The sequence below is a fragment of the Bubalus bubalis genome, chromosome 11 (genome assembly GCF_019923935.1).
Source record: "Bubalus bubalis isolate 160015118507 breed Murrah chromosome 11, NDDB_SH_1, whole genome shotgun sequence".
NCBI classification, from domain to species: Eukaryota; Metazoa; Chordata; class Mammalia; order Artiodactyla; family Bovidae; genus Bubalus; species Bubalus bubalis.
The window spans coordinates 15,383,771-15,404,022 of NC_059167.1; the positions used below are offsets into that span (position 1 = coordinate 15,383,771).

Below are 20,252 nucleotides of genomic sequence, written 5' to 3' on the forward strand. Positions count from 1 at the left end.
GGATCCCTCCACCTGGAATTCCCTTGGATTTCTCATACTTCCTCCTGCTGAACCTGTCCTCACCCAGACTTGCTCATACTCTGTCCCTTGTCTTAGCAAAGCCATTACTAAGCCACCTGCCACCTGGGTCAAACTGAGGGGGCATCATCGATGCATCCCTCTCTGTTACTTCTAAGGTCTTTTTCATCCTATTTGCCTGGTACTTCCTGCCTCCTTCCCCTTCTGCCGCAGGTCATTTCCACGACCGTCATCTCTTGCCTCACCTTTAATGCACTTGCCTCCTTTTTTTGGTTGTGCCATTTGGCATATGGGCTCTTAGTTCCCCAACCAAGGACTGCACCTGTGTCCCCTGCAATGGAACTGCAGAGTCTTAACCATTGGACTGCCAGGGAAGTCCCTTCACTTGCCTCCTCCTGTTTCCATTGTCCTTTCCAGTCTCTCTTTAGAGGAGGAAATGGCAACCCATTCCAGTATTCTTGCTGGAGAACTCCATGGACAGAGACGCCTGGAGGGCTACAGTCCATGGGGTCGCAAAGAGTGGGACACAACTGAGCGACTATCATTCACTCACTTCCAGTCTCTCTACCCCCACACTGACCCTGGAGAGATGGAATTAACTTTCCTGTGCAAAATGCCTCACCGGATCTCTGGCTCATCACACACACTGACACTTAAGTCTGCAGGCCTTCCCAAGAGCCCACTAAAGGGCAGTCGGGGAGTGAGAATTGTCACCAAAGAATGAAGGAAGTTGAAACCAAAGAAGCCAGAGGGGATTCCAGATAAGAAAGAAGCCCTTTGTACTGCAGGACCTCAAAAGCCTCAGGTGTTGAACATACAGCAGAAGATGGAGAGAGGTATGGGATTGAAAATGGGAATTTGCTGGAAGTCTGTATTTAAGGAGCACCACTCCATGTGGCCACCAAGAATCTCCCCAATAGCCTGCACAAGAGAAGCCAACTTAATCTCTGGAGAGCATAAATAAGAGAATCGGGACTCAGGAATATGAGGCTCAGCAGAGGGCAGAGGGAAGCTGAAGCTGAAAAGAGGATGACTGAATACTGCAGACCAAACAGTGAGACCACTCAGTCTCACTCCCCAAGCCCACCTCCAGAATTCTAGTAGCCAGATGGACACTCCACCCACCACTCCCATCCTCCACCTCCTACTCCCCAACCTGAAGATGGGAAGAACGAACAGCATCAGAGGAAAGACAAGCAGATAAAAATAAGCCAAAGGAGAGCTCCTTCTGTACTTTTAATCCCTGTTGGCCAAGGATCATCACTACATTTTGGGAAAGCCTTCACTATAAGAACCAACCAGAATAATCAGGAGGAAAAGTATGTGGAAAGAAACCAGGACAAAGCAAAGAGTATTAAAACCTCTACAAGCAATCGTCAGTATACTGTTTACTTGAGAAGGTAAAAATACTATACTTAGGGATTCTCTGGAGAAGGAAATGGCAACCCACTCCAGCGTTCTTGCCTGGAGAATCCCGTGGACAGAGGAGCCTGGTGGGCTGCTGTCCATAGGGTCGCACAGAGTCGGACTTGACTGAAGTGACTTAGCATGCATGCATGCATTCTTAGATAAGAAAATGGCAACGCACTCCAGTATTCTTGCCTGGAGAATCCCAGGGACAGAGGAGCCTGGTGGGCTGCCATCTATGGGGTCGCACAGAGTCGGACTGAAGTGACTTAGCAGCAGCAGCAGCAGCAGGGATTCCCTGGTGGCACAGTGGTAAAGAATCCACCTGCCAATGCAGGGGACATGGGTTTGATCCCTCATCCAGAAAGATCCCACATGCTATGGAGCGACTAAGCCTGCATGCCACAAATTTTGAGCCTGTGCTCTAGAGCCCAGGAGCAACCACTGAAGCCTGAGCACTCCAGAGCCTGTGCTTGGCAACAAGAGAAGCCACTGCCATGAGAAGCCCAAGGTCCACAACTAGAGCATAGACCGTGCTCGCCAAAACTAGAGGAAAGCCCACGCAGCAACAAAGACCCAGTACAGCCAAAAATAAATTAATTTAAAAAATACTGTACTCATGAAACAAGAACAGCATGCAATAAAAGGGAAATATAAAATGGAGGGTATAGAAATTAAAAATATAAAAAATTTTGGACAGTAGGCTAGAAAAGATGTAGGAATTAGAAGATTGATCCTGGAAGCTGAATATCCGACTCTTAGGAGTTTTTGAAAGAGCAGACAGTGGAGAGGAAGTTATTACCAAGGGAGAAAGGGAGGGAGAGAAGGAGGGAGGGATGAAAATGTTTAAGACCTAAAGAATATGTGTTTCTAGATCAAAAGGCCTGTCGAGAGTCCAAGAATGAATGAAAAAAGACCTTGACAAAACAATAGAGGTGGAGGACAAATTAGTGACTGCAAGGTCAGGGAGGGGAGAAAACAGAAGGTGGTGTGCCTGTAGATAAAAGGGTGGTGCCAGGAACCCTGTGTAATGGAACTCTTGTATCTTGACTGCGTTGGTGGTCACAGGAATCTGCAGTGATAAAACTCCATAGAACCCACATGCACATACACACACTAGTAAGTACAATTCGTAAAATCTGCATATGGTTGATGTTTATCAATGCCAGTTTCCTGTTTGTGATATCTTGCTAGTAAATATATATAGTTATGTTATATAACCCATATATGTTATGTCATACAGCTACAAACAGTTACGTACGGTACATACAGTTATGTAAGATGTTACCACTGGAAGAAACTGGATATACACAGGATCTCTCTGTATTATTTCTTACAACTGCATGGGAATCTACAAGTACCTCAAAACAAAAAATTATAATAAAAATATTATTACAAAAGGCCTACACACTCAATATAGATTTTTTTTTGTCTTGAAAGACAAAAAAAAAAGATCCTAAAAACTTTCAGTGAGAGAGTAAAATCAAGTCAAATACAAAGGATCAAGAGTAAGATTGGCCATCATATCTCAAACCACAAGGGGGAAAACTCTGTGCATACACAAATGCACAAAACTCACGTGCAGATTCCCCACTCTTTTTTCCTACTTAGCACTCATCACCTTTGTTTATTTAGGTTGGTTATTGTCAGCTCTGTTCGCTGCTATTTTCAAACACCTAGAACCATACCTGGGAAAGAGTGAGGCTCAATATACGCTTTCTAAGCGAATGAATCAAACTTCTTGACAACAGCACCAGAAGCTAGAAGGCCAAGCAGCAGTGATGTCCAAATTCTGGGGAGAAACTGGTTTCAACTAGCATCTAATATACGGGTTGAAGGATTGAGTAAAGGCATTTCCACACATCCAATATGTCAACAATTTTCCCTGTGCTGTGCCTTCTAGCATGAGCCCCCTCCCCCACCCCCCAAAAGGGAAGGGCCGAAAAGAGGAAGAGGTACAATCTGGAGAAGAGTGGGTCCAACCGGGAGAAAAGACAAGGGAACATCCAGGAGGAATAGGCAGTAGGCAAATAGATTAACCGAAAAGTGTGATATAACCATATTCAGACAACGGGGAGATGGGGAAACGTATGTGTGTTGGGAGGGTTTGTATAATCAGAACTAACTCTTCATCCTCCATAACAGGAAGTAAAGAGAAAATGTGAAATTGCTAAGTCAGTAAGTAGAGCTGTAAAGTCAAACTAGTAACTAAGAAGATAAAGGGCTGGAAGAAAGATTTTCTTAAACGACTAACTTCAGATTACAGGGGAAGGGGAGAGAGGTAGGGTCAGGGACTGTTATTTTTCATTATGAGTTATGCTTTGAGTCTTTTTAAACTATGTGCATGCATTATTTGGATAAAAGTTAAAAATGAATTTAACATTAATTGTAAAATTAATTAAAATTAATTGCAAAATTAATTGTAAAGATAAAATATAACCTCCAGGGAAAAGCACATGAGGCACTTTATGGTCTGGCTACCTCTGACCAGTCCACTCTAACCTCGCTTCCACCTAGGCCCCAGTCTTTCGGCTCCAGGAGACCACACAGAGCCTCTGAGCCCTTTCATACCTCCCTCCAGCTGAAACCCCTCCTGGTAAAGTCTTCCACATCCTTGGAGCCTCTGCACTCCCAGGGCCTTTTTTGGTGAGATCCTCTTGTTTTCTGTCCCAGGCAGGTTTATATGCCCCTTCCTGTTCGCCCCCAACAGGCCTCACCCATTACTCCCCTCCCCACCCCACTCCCAACTGAAAGCAACAGCTTAATGTTTCATCCTCAGGATTTTGCAAGCTGTCCTCCATTCCGAACCATGTGCTTACTGGAGATAGAGATGGGTAGGTCTTTTAATTCTGTATCTCAAGTACAGTGCCGGCCACCTGAAATACCTGTTAATCAAATGAATTTAAAGCAAGAGCCCCAATGCAGAGAAACCTAGAATTCAAGGGTGACCTCCCAGTTGCCACATGCAATCCCCTCCCCTGGGCCCTCCCTTCCTGGTCCTTCCTGAAGCAGCAGACGCCCATCACACCTCTTAAAACCCACTCCTCTGTTAGATTTCATCTCCCTTCTCTGCAGGGACTCTTACAAGGTCTCTGACCGCTTCTGTTTTTATTGCATAGAATCTAAGATGCTTTCAACAGTAAGATTGCACCATTATTTTATATACCACCAAGAAAGAGAGAGAAAACATCTGCCAATCAAAGTTTGGCTGAGCTTCCTTGCCACTAGCATTTTCTTCTTTTTATCCCCCCTTATTAAGAGCTTTCTGAGATTTAGGTTCAGATTTAATCATATAGCATTCTTGTGCATACATGAAAGGGAAAAGATAAGAAAAGTAAATTGAAGATATTGCTAAAATTTCTCAGTGTGACTCTCCCGAATGAATCATTTTTGACCAAAGTCATTATTTTCATGTTTTTCCATGGAATTGTCATCTCTGCTAACAAAGGAGCTGATGATGCTGTGCTTTTCAAGTGTCCCTTGTTGTCTCGGGGCTTTCATTCCAGGTCACTGGCCCCTTTCTGCAAGAGTTTAAGGCGTTTGTGAAGGCAGTGACAACCCATACAGTTATCACGTAGCAGACAGTAATCGGCCCAATTCAGAGATGTTATATGGCGGGAGGGCTTCCCAAGTGGCTCAGTGGTCAAGAATCCACCTGCCAATGCAGGAGATGCAGGTTCAATCCCCGGGTTGGGAAGATCCTCTGGAGAAGGAAATGGCAACCCACTCCAGTATATTCTTGCTTGGGAAATCCTATGGGCAGAGGAGCCTGGTGGGCTATGTCCATGGAGGTTGCAAAAGAGTCAGACACAACCGAGTGACTAAGCAACAACGAAGCAGACTGTTAACTAGACTCTTAACTGGACTATTAAAATCACCTCTTATCTGGTTTGCCTGACCTTAAACGCTCCCACTTCATTGCCAGAATTACCTTTCTAAAAGGAGATGTGATTAACTCCCTGCTCAGAAACCTTCAATGGCTTCTCATTGCCAAATATAAATAACAAAGAACAAATCCTATTTATTTAATACCAGGCACTAAGCTGTCATATACCAGACGCTAAGGTACACACTGTACTTGCCTGTCTCATTTAATTTCTACAAGAATATCCTAGAAGCAGGAGGTATTTATTAGCCCCATCAATCCCATTTTATTGACAAGAAAATTAAGGCCCAAAGAAACTCAATAACTTGTCCAAGTTGATACCACTAAGAAATTATAAAGTTGGGAGTCTAAACCAACTGAAGCAGCTCATGCCAAAGTATTCCTCTGTCTTCTGCCTCGTGGCTCAGAGGTCAAAGCGTCTGACTGCAATGTGGGAGACCTGGGTTTGATTCCTGGGTGGGGAAGATTCCCTGGAGAAGGAAATGGCAACCCACTCCAGTATTATTGCCTGGAGAATCCCATGGACGGAGGAGCGTGGTGGGCTACAGTTCATGGGGTTGCAAAGAGTAGGAAACAACTGAGCGATTTCACTTTCACTTCCTTCACACAGCTTGTGAAGCCCTTTGACACCGGGTCCCATGCTCTGTTTCAGCCCCTTACCTACTCACTTCCTGAGCAGAGGGCACTCAACTCCTGTGGGCCTGTTTTGCTGTTCTTTCTGCCGAGCACGTTCACTCCTCACTCCTGCTTAGCTGCCCTTTCCTCTGGGAAGTCCTCCCTGCTCTGTGTGGCTGACTTTCAATCTGTGTCTCACCTGACTTTCACCCTGGCTATGCCTCTGAAAAAAGGATCTGTGATTGTTCTTCCTCTCCCTCCCCCAGTAACTTGCAGATAGTAACATTTTTGTGGGTTTAATTGATTCTTTTTGTGCACATGAGGAAATTGTCCAGAGCACCCCAGGCCCTGCTCAAGGTCAGCTGCTGGCTGGCGAGTGTCAGGGCTGGGCTGGGACAGCACCCCACTCCCAGCTCCTACTTACTCCTGGCTTTTTCTCTGCATCCTTGTCATCGTCTCTTTCCCCTGGGATCGCAGGCCTCCTTCTCCAGGACAAAAGGCCTGGCTGCCGTCCAAGGCAGGATAACACATCAATCACCCCCTGCCCCCGCCCGGCCCAGTCTCCTCGGGGAGTTTCCCTCCAGGCTTGCAATCTGGGCCCCAGGTGAACAGAGGAAGCTTGGTTCCAGGGCCTCTTTCTTGTTCCTCCCGATCTTAAGGAGCTGCTCCAGGGGCCTCCTGGTGACCTGCAAAGTTGGCCACGTGCCCTGGGAATGCAGGGAGGGGGACATGGTGGTTGTACCCTCTGCATAGCCCTCGTGGCCAAGCAGCGTGTGTTGTCAATGGCTTCCATTCCATCTAGGAGGAAATTCAAATGCGACTCTCACCAGGGCGCAAAACTGTGTCAGCCTCTCAGCCTCTTCTTCTGCTTAGCCCTCACTCACTCACAACAGCCACAGGGGCCCTCCTCCTGGTCCTGAAACAAGCCTGCTGGTTCCTCTGCCTGGAATGCTGGCTCCAGGATTCAGTCACCTTCTGGATGTGGCCTTACCTAATCCTCAGACTAAATTAGGCCCCCTCTCTCAGCCACCTTGGGCTTCCCCAGTAGCTCAGCTGGTAAAGAATCTGCCTGCAATGCAGGAGACCTGGGTTCGATCCCTGGGTTGGGAAGATCCCCTGGAGAAGGAAATAGCAACCCACTTCAGTATTCTGGCCTGGAGAATTCCACGGACTGTATAGTCCATGGCGCTTGTCTGGGTCTGTCATTTTCCTTCTTTATTTGTTACCATATTTACTGTCTTGCTTACCCTTACCTAGAATACAAGTCCACAGAGTAGGGCCCATGGCTTTGTCTTCAGCTCCTGGCACAAGGGTTGGGACTCTGTCCAAGTTTCACGAAAGAACCAAACAAGTGCTTCACAAGCTTCAATGTAAGGCAGCAGGTCCCCTCAAACATTGCTCTTTAGAAAATAGCAAGTTGCTTTGTATCTGGGTCTTTGTGAGGTGTCTCTCATATCAGAGGTGCTGTGTCAGTCACTTCATACTGAACAACAGTAATTTGAGGAGACCCATTCCAATTCCAAAGAAAGGCAATGCCAAAGAATGCTCAAACTACCGCACAATTGCACTCATCTCACACGCTAGTAAAGTAATGCTCAAAATTCTCCAAGCTAGGCTTCAGCAATATGTGAACTGTGAACTTCCTGATGTTCAAGCTGGTTTTAGAAAAGGCAGAGGAACCAGAGATCAAATTGCCAACATCCGCTGGATCATGGAAAAAGCAAGAGAATTCCAGAAAAACATCTATTTCTGCTTTATTGACTATGCCAAAGCCTTTGACTGTGTGGATCACAATAAACTGTGGAAAATTCTGAAAGAGATGGGAATACCAGACCACCTGATCTGCCTCTTGAGAAATCTGTATGCAGGTCAGGAAGCAACAGTTAGAACTGGACATGGAATAACAGACGGGTTCCAAATAGGAAAAGGAGTACATCAAGGCTGTATATTGTCACCCTGTTTATTTAACTTATATGCAGAGTACATCGTGAGAAACGCTGGGCTGGAAGAAGTACAAGCTGGAAGCAAGATTGCCGGGAGAAATATCAATAACCTCAGATATGCAGATGACACCACCCTTATGGCAGAAAGTGAAGAGGAACTAAAGAGCCTCTTGATGAAAGTGAAAGAGGAGAGTGAAAAAGTTGGCTTAAAGCTCAACATTCATAAAACGAAGATCATGGCATCCGGTCCCACCACTTCATGGGAAATAGATGGGGAAACAGTGGAAACAGTGTCAGACTTTACTTTTCTGGGCTCCAAAATCACTGCAGATGGTGACTGCAGCCATGAAATTAAAAGACGCCTACTCCTTGGAAGGAAAGTTATGACCAACCTAGATAGCATATTCAAAAGCAGAGACATTACTTTGCCAACAAAGGTTCATCTAGTCAAGGCTATGGTTTTTCCTGTGGTCATGTATGGATGTGAGAGTTGGACTGTGAAGGTTGAGTGCCAAAGAATTGATGCTTTTTAACTGTGGTGTTGGAGAAGACTCTTGAGAGTCCCTTGGACTGCAAGGAGATCCAACCAGTCCATTCTGAAGGAGATCAGCCCTGGGATTTCTTTGGAAGGAATGATGCTAAAGCTGAAACTCCAGTACTTTGGCCACCTCATGTGAAGAGTTGAATCATTGGAAAAGACTCTGATGCTGGGAGGGATTGGGAGCAGGAGAAGGGGACGACAGAGGATGAGATGGCTGGATGGCATCACTGACTCGATGGACGTGAGTCTGGGTGATCTCCGGGAGTTGGTGATGGAGAGGGAGGCCTTGCTGCGATTCATGGGGTCACAAAGAGTCGGACACAACCGAGCGACTGAACTGAACTGATTGCCCCAAGAAGACCCCAAATGAGGCCTGTCACCTGACTGAATCAGTAACAAAGGCAGGAAGAAATTTAAAACAAATTTAGTTATTTCCAGGAATAGGAGTCACAATAGCAAAGGCTGAGAGTGAAAAGCAGTATAGTACCTGATATGTTGTGGAAACCATAATTATAAATTGACCCAGCTACTTTTTTGCATGCTAAGTCACTTCAGTCATGTCCAACTCTGCGAGACTGTAGTCGGCCAAGCTCCTCTGTCTGTGGGATTCTCCAGGCAAGAAAACTGGAGTGGGTTGCTGAGCCCTCCTCCAGATCTTCCCAACCCAGGGACTGAACCCGCCTCTCTTAGTCTCCTGCATTGGCAGGTGGGTTCTTTACCACTAGTACCACCTGGGAAGCCCTAACCATATAAAGTACGTAAACAACAAAGACTTACTACCCAGCACAGGGAACTATCTTAATATAATCATCACTTATAATGGGAAAGAATCTGAAAAAGAATATATGTGTTTAACTCAATCATTTTGCTGTACACTTGAAACTAACACAACATCGTAAATTAACCATATTTCAATTTTTTAAAATGGACACAACTGAAAAAGAACTATCCTAATGATCTAGGAAATGTACTTAGGGCTCCAAATAGAAATTTGAGAGAGGGCAGCATATCCAGGCTCACAAAATCTCCCGTAACAGAGATGGAGTGTGTGGAACAGAGGTGGAAGGAAGAGTGCTCTGAAACACCACACTGAGCAACTCGACTCAGAAAGTGGCTCTGGAGAAGGCAAAGACACTTTTATCAAAGAGTCATGCGAAACTTTGGGTAAACTCTGCCTTTTGAAAAAGAAAAGGTTTTTCAAAAAAGAATACATGGTCTTACAGAATGTGACTGAAAATATGCAAGCATAACAAACAAGCATGCTTATAAGTAAACATGTGACTATTTTATCTAGATCCTAAAGGCTTACATATATACATTAGCCAAGTGTCTTTGGTTTGCCCTCATTGGGAAAATGAGAGATCACTTCGGGGATCGCCTTCTACTCAGACACATTGAGAACTTCCTACAGGCCAGGTACCGTGGAACGGCATGGGGCTCGGCGGAAAAATCGGAAAAATTGAGATAAATGTGATGCCTCAGGAGATGTCGGGGAAGCAGATGACCAATGGCAATGACGGTACAGTGTAGGAAGTATTATCCGCGTGCAGAAGCTTCGCAGGAGCACACGGAGGGGCAATCAGCGGAACAGAAAGCAGGGTCCTTGCTGAGAGGGTCAGGGTGTGGGGGTACAGCTTAGCATGGACCCCTGGGTGGTCCCTCAAAAGGGCCCCCTCACCACTGCAGTACTCATGACAAAGGTTTTCACTACTGTGGGTCAGTACCTCAGCCCAGAAACCTGTGTGGGCCAGCCACAGCAAGGGGCTCCATCTCTCACAGGCTGACTCACATTGTCCAAATTCAGGGACTGGATGGATAAGCCTGGGGATGCCAGCACGCTCAAGGAAAAACTCATCTGCCTAACCATCAAGTTCAGTCTGAGCAGAAGACCTATGAGGGACCTAATGCCAAAGTGCAGGGGGTTGTAAGGTTTTTTTCCGCAAAAAGTCAGAAAAATGTAAATCCTTTATGCTTTGTGGCCTGAAGGTCTGACTACTACTCCACCAAAGCACCAACAGAGACAATATGCCCTGTTCTAAGACAACTTGATTTACAAAAGCAGGAAGCCGCCAGCAAACTGCACTTTGCCCACCTCTCCCATCCCCTTCCCCCATCCCCACAGAGGCAGCCCCCAGCACGGTGCTGAGCACTGAGAGCCCAGTAAGCAGTGAGTGCTCAATAAATATTTGTAGGCAGGGAATGGGATTCTGAGGGCTTTCTCCCTAAGTCTCTTGTGACTCCTTGGTTCCCATAAATTTCTTCTATTAGTGTAACCACTGAATGGAGCAGATGGAAGGAATCTAAAGAGGGAAGGGAGGCTGTGAGCTAGCATGATTTTCAGCGCTGTCCTGGCATTTACTTTGTAAATGGATTATTATTGCATGTGACTAAAGGCCTTTTTCAAAATGGCCTGAACATCCTCCTTAACTGGGGAGGTGCTTAGGAGACTATGCCCTGGGCTGGAAGCCTAAGGCAATGCCTGTAGCCTCGCCTGCTCTAAACCTTTGATTGCGGCATCTTGAGGGCAGGTACTCTGTGCCTCTCCCTGAAGCTCCTTACTCAGGAAAGTAAAGAAAAGTCAAGTCGCTCAGTTGTGTCCAGCTCTTTGTGACCCTATGGACTGTAGCCCATCAAGCTCCTCTGTCCCTGGGGCTTCTCCAGGCAAGAATACTGGAATGGGTTGCCATTTCCTTCTCCAGGGGATCTTCCCAACCCAGGGATTGAACCCGGGTCTCCCACATTGCAGGCAGACTCTTTATCCCTCTGAGCCACCAGGGAAGCCCCTAACTCAGCGCAGGGACTCAATTAATGCTCTCTTGGTTCTAAGCTCATCTCTGGGGTTGTCCAATTGTAGGTAATTTGTTTCCTCTTTATATTTTCCCCGTTATCTCCAAATTTCCTACAACTGTTATGCTCAGAAACAACAAAATCAAAATCTTTGTTAGAACAAAATCAAAGAATTGATGAAATAGCCAGAGCAATCCATCAGCTTTAGATGAACAGTCCTTGTTCCAGACAGATATGTCTTTCTGGTTGTAAATGAATAACTCTTCCTGTGACTAAGAAAAGGGAAAAGAGTAGGCCAGTTCCGATGGCACTAAATGCTCTGTTTGTCTTTGGGCTTCTAGGAAAAGATCCTTATCCTATTCGCGGGAGCAAATAATGAAGACTATTTACAAATCCTTCCTGTGGGCCCTTGCTGAGAATGTTCTTAACACCCAGGTTGCTGTTGAGGGTGTAGCAGGATTCTTGAGTCGACACCAGCCTCTGCTTTCAGAAAATTTGATCCAGAATTCTCCAGCACATTAAAGAATAAGGAGAGAAGAAAATGTAATTCTCTTAAAAGGCAATTTTTCAAAAACTGACCTTCAGGAGTCTAAAATAGCGGCAATCTTACCAAGATTACGTCCCAATTTTAGAAGAAAAACACTGCTCTTTCAGTGGCTTGAATTGTTTTAAACATCTCATGTTTATCCGTCCAATATCCAATGATATTGATTGGATATTGAACTGGGGGTTTTCAAGCCTGGCTGAGACTTAGAACTGCATACAGTGCTTTTCACATCTAGAAATTCCAGGGCCTCTTCCCAGACTGGGGGATGTGAAGCTAGCAGGGACCAGCATACATCCATTCACAGTGCTGAAGGCTAGCGCAGTGCCGGACAGAAAAGGGTTCCGTCAGTATTTGCTGAGAGAAGTTGGTACCATGCTCCTTCTGGGAAAGGTACAGGGAACTGGGGGCCCGGGGTTCTAGGAAAACTTACTTTTTTACTGTTGCAATAAAACAGTAAAAAATTCCTATGTACTATTTGCATATTTGCCATGCTTATATTTTTAAAGGGTCCATTTAATAAATAAATTTATCTATAGCTAAAATGGTTTAAATCCTAAGTCAAAATAATAATTGTACTCTTTAAATTAATGAGATTACAAAAACCTGCTTTGTAAGATAAAACAGATTATATCTGTTGTCTAAGTAATAGTGTCTTAAGGGATACTACGAAACTGAAAATAATAACTGCAGACATTTATTTAGTGCTTACTAAGTGCTAGGCCAAAACATGAGTGCTTTATATATATATACACATATATATATAATGCATTATTTACATATGTGCTTTATATATATATAATGCATCATATATAATGTATTTTATGTATATAATACATACAATGCATTATATATATATATATATATATAGTATATAACGGAGAAGGCAATGGCACCCCACTCCAGTACTCTTGCCTGGAAAATCCCATCGATGGAGGAGCCTGGTGGGCTGCAGTCCATGGGGTCGCTAGGAGTCAGATACGACTGAGCAACTTCACTTTCACTTTTCACTTTCATGCCTTGGAAAAGGAAATGGCAACCCACTCCAGTGTTCTTGCCTGGAGAATCCCAGGGACGGGGGAGCCTGGTGGGCTGCCGTCTATGGGGTCGCACAGAGTCGGTCGGACATGACTGAAGTGACTTAGCAGCAGTATAGTATATAATTAAGCCTCTTTTTAACAGCTCTATGTGAGGTAGCCATGACACCATCTCACCTTTCATGGGAACAAACTAAAGCAGAGGAACTGAGGCAGCCCCCAAGGGCACTGAGCAGTAAGCTAAGGGATGGAGCCGTGTGGCCCAGAAGCCTACCCAGCAGTTGGACAGGTCAACACACCGTTTCAACTGACACGTTAAACTGGAAACACCCTAGGACCCTTAGTTAGTTTAATAAATAACTTCTCACAAGAAATTTAAGCAAATACTTGTTGACTGAACAAGCCAAGAATCATCCATGGAAGCTCAGCCTGCCTCTTCTAAAAGAGAAATAGGGGAGGGGGGCAAGGGAGGATACCCCCGGACCGCCAGGCAGGGCAGGGACAGGAAAGCACCCCTGAGTTTTCTCTAGTCTGGTCTGCAGTCTCTGGCCCCAGGGGACAGCATCTGCTCATCTCAGTGACCTCCACGAGCAGGGCTTTTGGTCTACCCTAGCGTCAGGCTGGCACTTAGAGAGAACTCACAGATAGTCAATGGGATGCATGAAGCAAGGTCTCTACCTGTGACCTACTGTAGTAAGAATCTTGGTTACCATGTGCAGCCATCATTATCCCCTATTTACCTAGGACTCACTTCTCAGCACTGGAGGGCTCTTTCCCACCCATTGAGAGAGGCAGCCACCCCATAGCCGTCAGAACATGACTCAGCCGATAAGCACACACTTTGTGAAAAGCCCTCAAAGATGGGCCACTCGGGGATGAGACAAGATGAGTGGTCGGGGGGGCAGGGAGATTCCCCTTGCTCTTCCCTGACTCTTTAAAGATAAAGAGAGTAGTCACAGTCCACTTGTGCAATTAAAAGGTTAAGGTGAAGTTGCTCAGTCGAGTTCGACTCTTTGCGACCCCATGGACTGTAGCCTACCAGGCTCCTTCATCTATGGGATTTTCCAGGCCAGAATACTGGAGTGGGTTGTCATTTCCTTCTCCAGGTGATCTTCCCGACTCAGGAATTGAACCCTGGTCTCCCGCACTGTAGGCGGACGCTTTACCGTCTGAGCCACCAGTGAACAAAGCGAGAGACCCATTACAGTTCAAGAGGTGTGGAATTGCAGGGCAAATAGGGCTGCTAACATTTCCCTCCCTAAAATCAGCTCTTTAGGCTCACGCATTGGACAGTGTTTCCCATCCTAGGCACACCTAGGCATTTGTGCAGATCTTCCGGGGTCCCCTAAGTGGGGGGATGCCATTTCAACAACAGCCCGCGAGTTAGAGCCCACATCCAGAATCCCAGGATGAGAAGCCCCGGGGAGACCAAAAGGAGAGTCTCCGGAACCTGGCATTCAGAGGCGCCCAGACCTGCGCCGGCAGCTGGCTCTGGGGGATCACTGGCTCCCTGCCGGGCCGCACCCTCACCCCTCCCCGGCCCGCCCGGCGGCCCCGTACCTTGGATGGTCCTCTTGAAGAAAGCCTTGCAGGCCTCGCAGGAGGCCACGCCGTAGTGGTAGCCGGAGGCGATGTCCCCGCACACGAGGCACAGGCGCTTGGGGATGGCGTTGAGCATGTACTCGCACTTGATGGCCGAATCCTCCATGAGGCCTCCGGCACAGTCCTCGTAGCCCTTGCGGCACGGGGTGCCTCCCAGCCCGGCGCCCGCGAACATGGGCGGCGAGTCCAGACCGTTGGCGTGGGCGCCCAGGGCTAGACCGAAACCGCCACTGGCGTCCGACGAGCCGCTGGGGCTGTGGTGGCTGAGGGCATCAATCCCCGAGGACGGGCTGGACGGCTCGGTCTTGATGAAGGAGCCGCAGCTGGAGCCCAGGTGCCGGTCGTCTGCGGACATCCTGTTCAGCAGCCTGGGGACACAGAGAGCAGGAGTCAGCTCGGAGAGGGTGCGGTGCGTGTGACGTCCCCAGGAATTAGCTCTGGGCTCCGGGCACCGGGTGGGTGGGGTGGCTGGGAGGGGCCTTATGCTAGGTATTGGTGAGATAAAATGCTGGCGGGGGTGGGGGAGAGGTCAATTGGGCTGGGGGAAAAAAGAAAAAACGGCACAGGCCACAGTGAGTTTCTGGCATTACCCCCCAGAACCTTCTGAGTCCGTTTGATCAATAAACTTCAGATGAGGCACCCCACCCCTCTGCAAACTGCTGGTCTAAAGTGTGAAAAACATGGTAACCTTCAGCCAAAATATCTGGCCAACCTTCCCACGCAACAGTAATAGATTTGAAGTCCAAAGGTGACAGCCCTCGGACCAGACACCCTCAGAACCACGATCCGATGACCGACTTCACCTGACCCACTCCCCATCCCCACCCCCACCCTGGGGGCAGCAGGTAACCCAGCCTTGGAGCTTCTCCCAAAGGCCACCATCATTGAGACTGGGACCAGAGGTGCCATGTCACCTGACCAGGGCAAGAGGCAGGGCTTGTGGCTAAGGCATCAGCCAAATTGGCTGCCCTCTGGGGACCCCCTCTGCACCAGGGCACATCTGGAGGGTGGCCCCCAGGCCCCCTCTCTCATTCCCCTCTATTGCCCCAGAAGAGGTTGGCCTCCCCCTCAAGAGACCGTGCCTCCATCATGCAACACGAGGAAGCCCTCCAACCCCAACTCTGAGCATCACCTTGCTGATTCTTAACCGTAAGTTTCCACCTCTAAGTGCCCCTGCCTCACTGGAGAGTCAAAGGAGCAAGAACAGCAAGGCAGGATCACCACAAAGGGTCATAAAACATTTCCCATAAGGAAAATCCCTCCTCCCAGAACCGCGATGGGTGGGTGAGAAGGCAGGCGAAGTGTGACCCCCAGGACCAGGGGAGGGGCTTCTCTCCCATGTGAGCGAGAAGAGTGAAGGGCAGGGAAGTGCACTCAGGGAAGCCCAGCCACAGCCCGCACTCAAGAGCTCTGGGCCAGGCAGGCCCTGGAGTCAGGAGGCTGGGTCAGGGTCCAGCTGTCCATCTGTCCATGTCCTGGCCTCATCTGGTGGAGGTACAGAGGAGGCCACGGCAGATGCCTGAGCAGCAGGTGGAAGTTAAGAAGGAAAGGTCCTGGAGAATGAAGGGGGCTGGAGAGGGTGGGAGTACAGCCACGTTCATGGAAAGACGGCCCCAGCTGGGAAGGAGGGGAGGGTCCCAGTGCTGGAGTCCTACCTCCAGTGATGCTCACAGGGAGCCCCCTGTTTTCTGAGCAGCTCATTGAAGAAAGCATTGGTCCCCGAGTGGGGAAGGGGCTCTCCTATCACACCCACAAAGCCCACCCTCACAACACAACCTTGGCCACACTTACCCACAACACCCAAGGCAGTCACAATGGGGAGGGGCCTCCCTTGTTCCCGGTCCCACCAATGATCTCATAGTCACTGCCCCTCCCAGAGGGCTGTTCCATCCGTCTACACTTGAACGTGTCCGGAGGCATTGCCCCGCAGACAGTTCTAATCAGAAGCTGGGAGCTCTCTCTGATAAGAAGGATAAAAGATCCCTAAAAGGCTCCTACTGTCAAGAAGTTTATTATCTACTGGAATGTAGTGTTTGAAGATAGAGGCTCTCAGGTCTCTCTGGTTTCAAACTGAATATTCCTGAGTCTTCTGAGACACTTCTTCCGCTAGCTCCAAGTTTCCCTTACACCTCTGACTGGTGCCCTGTCATGTCCCCAGGCTCCACATGGTCACCTGCCTCCCGTCCATCTATCAGCAGGTCCCTGGCATGTCCTCAGGAAACACCATCAGCCTGAGCAGGCACAGAAGGTGCCTGTGGGTTCACCCTCTACTATGCCCTTGCGCTGGGCCTGCAGGGAGAGTGGACTAGGTGCTCTTACTTTTATAATCCCCTCCCACTGCTGCTTTGTTGTTCAGAGGCTAAGTCATGTCTGGCTTTGCGACCCCATGGACTGCAGCACGCCCGGTCATGCTGTGCTTCGCTATCTCCCAGAGTTGGCTCAAACGCATGTCCACTGAGTCGGTGATGCCATCCAACCATCTCATCCTCTGTCGTCCCCTTCTCCTCCTGCCCTCAATCTTTCCCAGCATCAGGGTCTTTTCCAATGAGTCAGTTCTTTGGATCAGGTGGCCAAAGTACTGGAGTTTCAGCTTCACCATCAGTCCTTCCAATGAATATTCAGGACTGATCTCCTTTAGGATGGACTAGTTGGATCTCCTTGCAGTCCAAGGGACTCTCAAGAGTCTTCTGCAGCACCACAGTTCAAAAGCATCAATTCTTCGGCACTCAGCTTTATGATCCAACTCTCACATCCGTACGTGACTACTGGAAAAACCACAGCTTTAACTATAGGGACCTTTGTTGGCAAAGCGATGTCTCTGCTTTTTAACATGCCGTCTAGGTTTGTCGCGGCTTTTTTCCCAAGGGGCAAGCGTTAGGGCCCTGCCGTTCCCAGAAACATCCCAGGCCTGCTGTGACGAACACTGCAGGACAAGTCAGCTCCCAGACCCAAGCCCTCCTCCTTCAGGCTTGCGAGTGCCCCAGAGGTTTTGGAAGACACACTTGAAGTCAACAGTAAATATCGCAACTGCTATTCAGTAAGCATGATTTATATACCACCCACTTCAGGTCTGTCTCTCGGGTGTACAAGAAGCTCATGCCCAAGGGAAGCAGTTGGAGAGCTCTACAGCTACGTCCAGTGAACAATTTTCCAAGTGTCTTCCCCAACCTAACGGCTCAGCCAGCCCTGACGGACACCCAGGCCAGGCAGCGGTTTCATGCCCTAAGCCTTGGTTTTCCCTCCTAGCCCTCTCCTTGAAGGCTTCAAGGGGCACAGGCACAAAGCAGTCTTTAGTGGGCTGAACAGCCAAGATGCACCCTGTCCAGGCCACCGCCTCCAGGCCCTGGCCAAGTGACTCTAGGACTGAGAAAGAAGCAAACTTGCCCCTCACCTCAGAGTTGGGACAGAAATCCAGCCACTAATTTAGAGCCTGGGCTCCAGCTGAGAGTCTGATGATTTCATTCCTGCAGGCTTCTCGTTTCGGTGACCCTTATTTTGGCCCCAGGAGGAGCCTGGTGGGCTGCAGTCCATGGGGTCACTAAGAGTCAGACACAACTGAGCGACTTCCCTTTCACTTTTCACTTTCATGCATCGGAGAAGGAAATGGCAACCCACTCCAGTGTTCTTGCCTGGAGAATCCGAGGGACGGGGGAGCCTGGTGGGCTGCCGTCTGTGGGATCGCGCAGAGTCGGACACGACTGAAGTGACTTAGCAGCAGTAGCAGTAGCAGAATGTCTATGCCAAGGAGCTTCAACATGTACTCCGGGCACCAGGGTGCCAAGGGCTGACCAGATAGGAGGACATGCCCAGTACAGCTCATGATGTCATGAAGCTCATCCTCCCACCAGGACAGACACTAAACAAACCCGTGGGTGAACCCGGGGGTGGGTGGGAAACTGCACTAACAGGGGCTCACCCGCTGCCCCTCTGGTCCGGTTTCATTCATTCGCTCATTTGTTTGTATTTGCATTATTTTTCCCTCCAGGAAGCCTGCCCCTCCCCCCACCCATCCTTAACCTCTGGACATCACTCTTTAATTCAAAAGCAAAATGTAAAGACAAAGGGAAAGAAAAGGGCCAAGAAGTAGCGGCCAGAGGAGCTGAGAAGAGAGAGTGAGTTGTGGGCGTGTTGTGGACGTGCAGTGAAGACAGCCGTGGAGAAGGGGGTGGCGGCAGGTCACGTGCAGCCGCAGAGTCAGGGGAAGTCAGGAGGGCACGCATCCCCTTCAGCGAGCAGTCAGGATGTGGCTGGTGGCGTCCCCAGAGCAGTGTCCTGGCATGGGGGGTGGTGGGAGCCATGCGGCCAGAGCTGCAAAAGGCCCTGGAGGCAGACAATCTGGAAGCCCGGGCAGAGGAGAGGGTAGGGGTAGGGGCTTCCTTGCACACCTTTACACAACACCGTCCACTTGAACTCAGGGGGTGGTGGAGGCAGAGAAGGAATGTTTTTGTTGTTACTGGTGGTAATTTATCTGCTTCTTTGATGAGGGGGAGGTGTGTCAAGAATGTAAGGAACTTAAGAAATTTAAAAATTACTTTCCAGTTTGCCTGAAGCGACCCTGATCCCACCTACTGACCCAATATAATTATCCACCACTCCCCATGTCTCCCCAGAGGAGACAATGAATTCTATGGTGAGTCTATGTTACATGCTAATGGTAAAGAGCAAATCAAGATGGAGAGGTTGAGATGACCAAAGATGAGTATCAGCTTTTCTCAAATTCTGGTCCAGCCTTCATGAGTCAGCCAAGGTGCTGGTTGAACAGGTAGCTTCCTGGACTGACCCCATGTTTTTACTTAGTCGATAAGCCGTGTCTGACTCTTTTGCGATGCCATGAGCTGTAGCCCTCCAGGCTCCTCTGTCCATGGGATTTCCCAGCGAAGAATACTGGGGTGGGTTACCATTTCCTTCTTCTGGGCATCTTCCTGACCCAGTGATTGAACCTATGTCTCCTGAATTGACAGGCAGATTTTTTTTTTTTAACCACTGAGCCACCTGGGAAGCCCAGTCATATTTTGAACATTCATCCCTGTAGGTGGGGCCCAGAAGTCTGCATTTTTGGTTCTGTATGTTGGTTTGTTTTTAGCACCGCAGCTGTGATTCTCAGAGGAGTTAAGTTTGAAACCTACAGGAATAACACAGGTGGTCACGGGACCCGGTGGAAGTCCTCAAGGAATCTCGATGCCCTGGAAGAGAACTGAGCTGAGGCAGTACAAGGGGGAGGGGAGGTTGGCTATGCAGAGGGGAAGTTTGGAGGTAGTCTCTCTCATCCCCCAGGCAGCCTCTCCTCACTCCATGGAATGGGAGGTGAGGTCCAGAGATCTAGCTAAAGGAAGGAAGTTTGCAACAGCAACTACAGGAGGACGAGAGAACAGAAATCAGGGGCATAGAGGCTTACCAGGCCCCTTAACTCGGCCTGCAAGGCAGCAACACGGGAAGCTTCAACCTGCGTTTCTCAGCCCGGGCACTAGCGACATATGGGGCTGGTCATTCCTCGCTGTGGGCCAGCCTGTGCACCGCAGGTCGGTCAGCAGCATCCTTGCCTCTGCCCACTAGAAGCCAGTAGCACCCCCACCCCCAGAGACGACAACCCAAACCTCCAGGCACGGCCAGATGGTCCCTGGGGGACAGATTGCCTCTAGTTAAGAATCACTGACTTGGCTATTGGAGGGAAGGGGGAAAGCAAGGGGCCGGAAGCTGAGGGTGTCGTTCGGGGACGGAATAATGTCAGAAAGCGCAGAATTGGGAGAAGACGGAAGGCCAGAGGGTGAGTAGGTGGGGTTCCCAGTGGGTGGAGGCTAAAGTACAGAAGGAAGAAGAACCCGGACAGCTGGAAGGATGGGAGGCTGGGTCAGGGAAGATCTCAGAGATTGGA

The 20,252-nt window shown here is 48.7% G+C and overlaps 1 protein-coding gene across 2 annotated transcripts in view; it reads right to left on the reverse strand.

The window, feature by feature from the left end:
- The window catches only part of ESRRB (estrogen related receptor beta), a 185,654-nt gene that overhangs the window by 42,547 nt on the left and 122,855 nt on the right, over positions 1-20,252 (reverse strand). For both annotated transcript variants that reach the window (XM_025295166.3, XM_006052866.4), the window contains exon 2: positions 14,339-14,748. In XM_025295166.3, coding sequence (XP_025150951.1) covers positions 14,339-14,748 — 410 coding nt within the window. The remainder of the gene's footprint in view (positions 1-14,338; positions 14,749-20,252) is intronic.